The sequence below is a fragment of the Meleagris gallopavo genome, chromosome Z, assembly GCF_000146605.3.
Source record: "Meleagris gallopavo isolate NT-WF06-2002-E0010 breed Aviagen turkey brand Nicholas breeding stock chromosome Z, Turkey_5.1, whole genome shotgun sequence".
Classification (NCBI taxonomy): domain Eukaryota; kingdom Metazoa; phylum Chordata; class Aves; order Galliformes; family Phasianidae; genus Meleagris; species Meleagris gallopavo.
In genome coordinates, this window is record NC_015041.2 from 7,985,085 (window position 1) to 7,987,119 (window position 2,035).

The following is a 2,035-nucleotide window of genomic DNA, read 5'->3' on the forward strand; positions in this document are numbered from 1 at the left end:
GAGCTGCTGCAGCAGATCGGGGAAAGCGACACTGACCCTCGGTTCCAGGTGAGCGGCTCTGGCTGTGCTTGGGGACATACGCTTGGAAAATCCTTCTGCCCTGCACAGGAGCCCCAGAAGAGGTCCGTGCTGAAGCTTGACCTGTGCACAGTGACTGTGCCGGGGGAGCAGACAGGCCAATTCCCATCCCTGCCCTTCGATCCGCTGTCATGTAATGCCTCTTATCTTGTGGATTCCCATGTAGATGCCCGAAAGTCGGCGTGCTTGGATCCCGCCCTCCTCAGACCCAAAGACGGTAAAAGGGGGCTGTAGGCATGGCTTTGTGATGTCTGCCCCTCTTGGATATCAGGGCTGCTCCTCTGGAAACAATCAGTTGAATTCTTTGGAGATGGGTTCTGGTGGAAAATCTGCTTTTCTCTTGATCAGCTCTCAGAAGTCCATGCACTCGGGTCAGTGCCCCCGCTACCACCTTGTGCCTGCAGTGCCTGGCTGCCCAGAACAGGGATCTGGGACAGCCAAAGCCATGTGGTTGTTGTTTTTGCTGAGCTGAGCTCTTCCCATGCTGGTTTCCTGTAGCTGTTCAGCACAGCAGAGGCAGCAGAGGGAACCTGACCTAGTGTGGACCAAAATGTGCTCATGAAATGAGGTTTCTGCTCACTGCAGCTACATGGCCTCAATATGATCAGCAAAGTCTGGAGAGAACACCAAGAAGAGCAGAACAGCTAGTGGGGGGATGCAATGAGACAGAGGCAGCATGTGGAGGAGCTAGCAGGAGGAGTTGGGGGGACAGCTCCTTCCTGGGGGCCCTCACTGAAGACCATGCAATCCTGTATGCAACTAGCACAGGGCAGGGGACAGGTTTAGAAACATCGTGGGATGTATAGCCTGTATCACAACCAGACCCGAGTGTATTTGCTTCCTTCCTCCAGACTCTTCATACTGAGTGGCTGCTTCTCTGCCTCAGGCAGCTGCTGTGCTTTTGGGAATTATGGGCTCCAGAATTTGGTGCATGTGCTCTCCAGACTGCTGCCATGTCTGACAGGGTGATGGACAGCAGCAGGAGTGGCTTTGGCTTGCAGTAGGTGTGGGGATGCTCTGATGTTGCTTGGTGGCCAGTGGCGTTGCTGTAGGAGGGTGCGGCTTTAGGGCTCATTCAGGAGTCTGGTGGTGGTGTGTTTGTCTTGTTTATGTTCTGCAAGCATGCCCTCAGAAGGAAGACGGGCAATGAGAGGAGCTGTGACCCATACACCTTGCCCAAGCTCCCTGTCCCAAGCACTGCTGGTGGCATCCAGCAGCGTGGCATGAGGGCGAATCCAGATGGCTGCAGTGTGCTGGGCATCCTGCCAGGAAGATCCTGCTGTGTGCTGCAGGGCCTCCTGGCAGCGTGGGGCCTCACTGCAGGTTCTGGCTGTGGGATGATCAGAGGTGCTGCGTGGGTTGTCCCTGTGACAACATCATGGGCGGTGCTGCTGAGTTGCTCCAGGCGGTGATTTTGGCCATGGCAGTGTCCTAGTGCTGGTAGATGCCACAGCACCCAGCTGTAGGGATGGGCTGGAGGTGTTGCCAGGCACACACCAGGAGTTCGGCGCAAGGCAGGGGTGGCGGAAAGGCCCCCTGATCTCATGTTTCCCTGCTGAATATTTCACGAAAGCCATGCAGGCGGCTGTGCCTGGCTCTGTGGTGGCTCCAGGACTGACTCTGTCCGTCCTCCCAGGACATGCTGATGCAACTGGCCAAGGCTGTGGCCAGCGCCGCCGCTGCGCTGGTGCTGAAGGCCAAGAACGTGGCCCAGAAAACAGAAGACTCAGCCCTGCAGACGCAGGTGATTGCAGCTGCCACACAGTGTGCCCTCTCCACCTCCCAGCTGGTGGCCTGCACCAAGGTAAGCACCACCCCTCACCTTGCTTCTACTGAGACTAGAAGTCTCTCTTTCCTCTGACCCTGGTTCTTTGGAACATTCTTCTTGGGGGTCAAGGTCAGCAATCATTGGGGTCATTGGATGCTGGACGGAGAGTTGGGGCTGCAGAGTGGCAGC

The 2,035-nt window shown here is 56.7% G+C and overlaps 1 protein-coding gene across 1 annotated transcript; it reads left to right on the top strand.

The window, feature by feature from the left end:
• The first annotated feature begins 6 nt into the window (after nt 1–6).
• Nucleotides 7–1,939, top strand: LOC116217522 (talin-1-like). The gene is made up of 3 exons (XM_031557225.1): nt 7–48; nt 245–295; nt 1,715–1,939. The coding sequence occupies exons 2-3, from the start codon at nt 245–247 to the stop codon at nt 1,937–1,939; spliced, it is 276 nt and encodes a 91-aa protein (XP_031413085.1). The 5' UTR covers nt 7–48.
• Nucleotides 1,940–2,035: the final 96 nt, after the last annotated feature.

Coding starts and splice junctions, on each gene's coding strand:
- LOC116217522 (XM_031557225.1), top strand. CDS start 245: ATGCCCGAAAGTCGGCGTGCTTGGATCCCGCCCTCCTCAGACCCAAAG. Junction 296..1,714: donor CCTCCTCAGACCCAAAGACG/GTAAAAGGGGGC, acceptor CCGTCCTCCCAG/GACATGCTGATGCAACTGGC.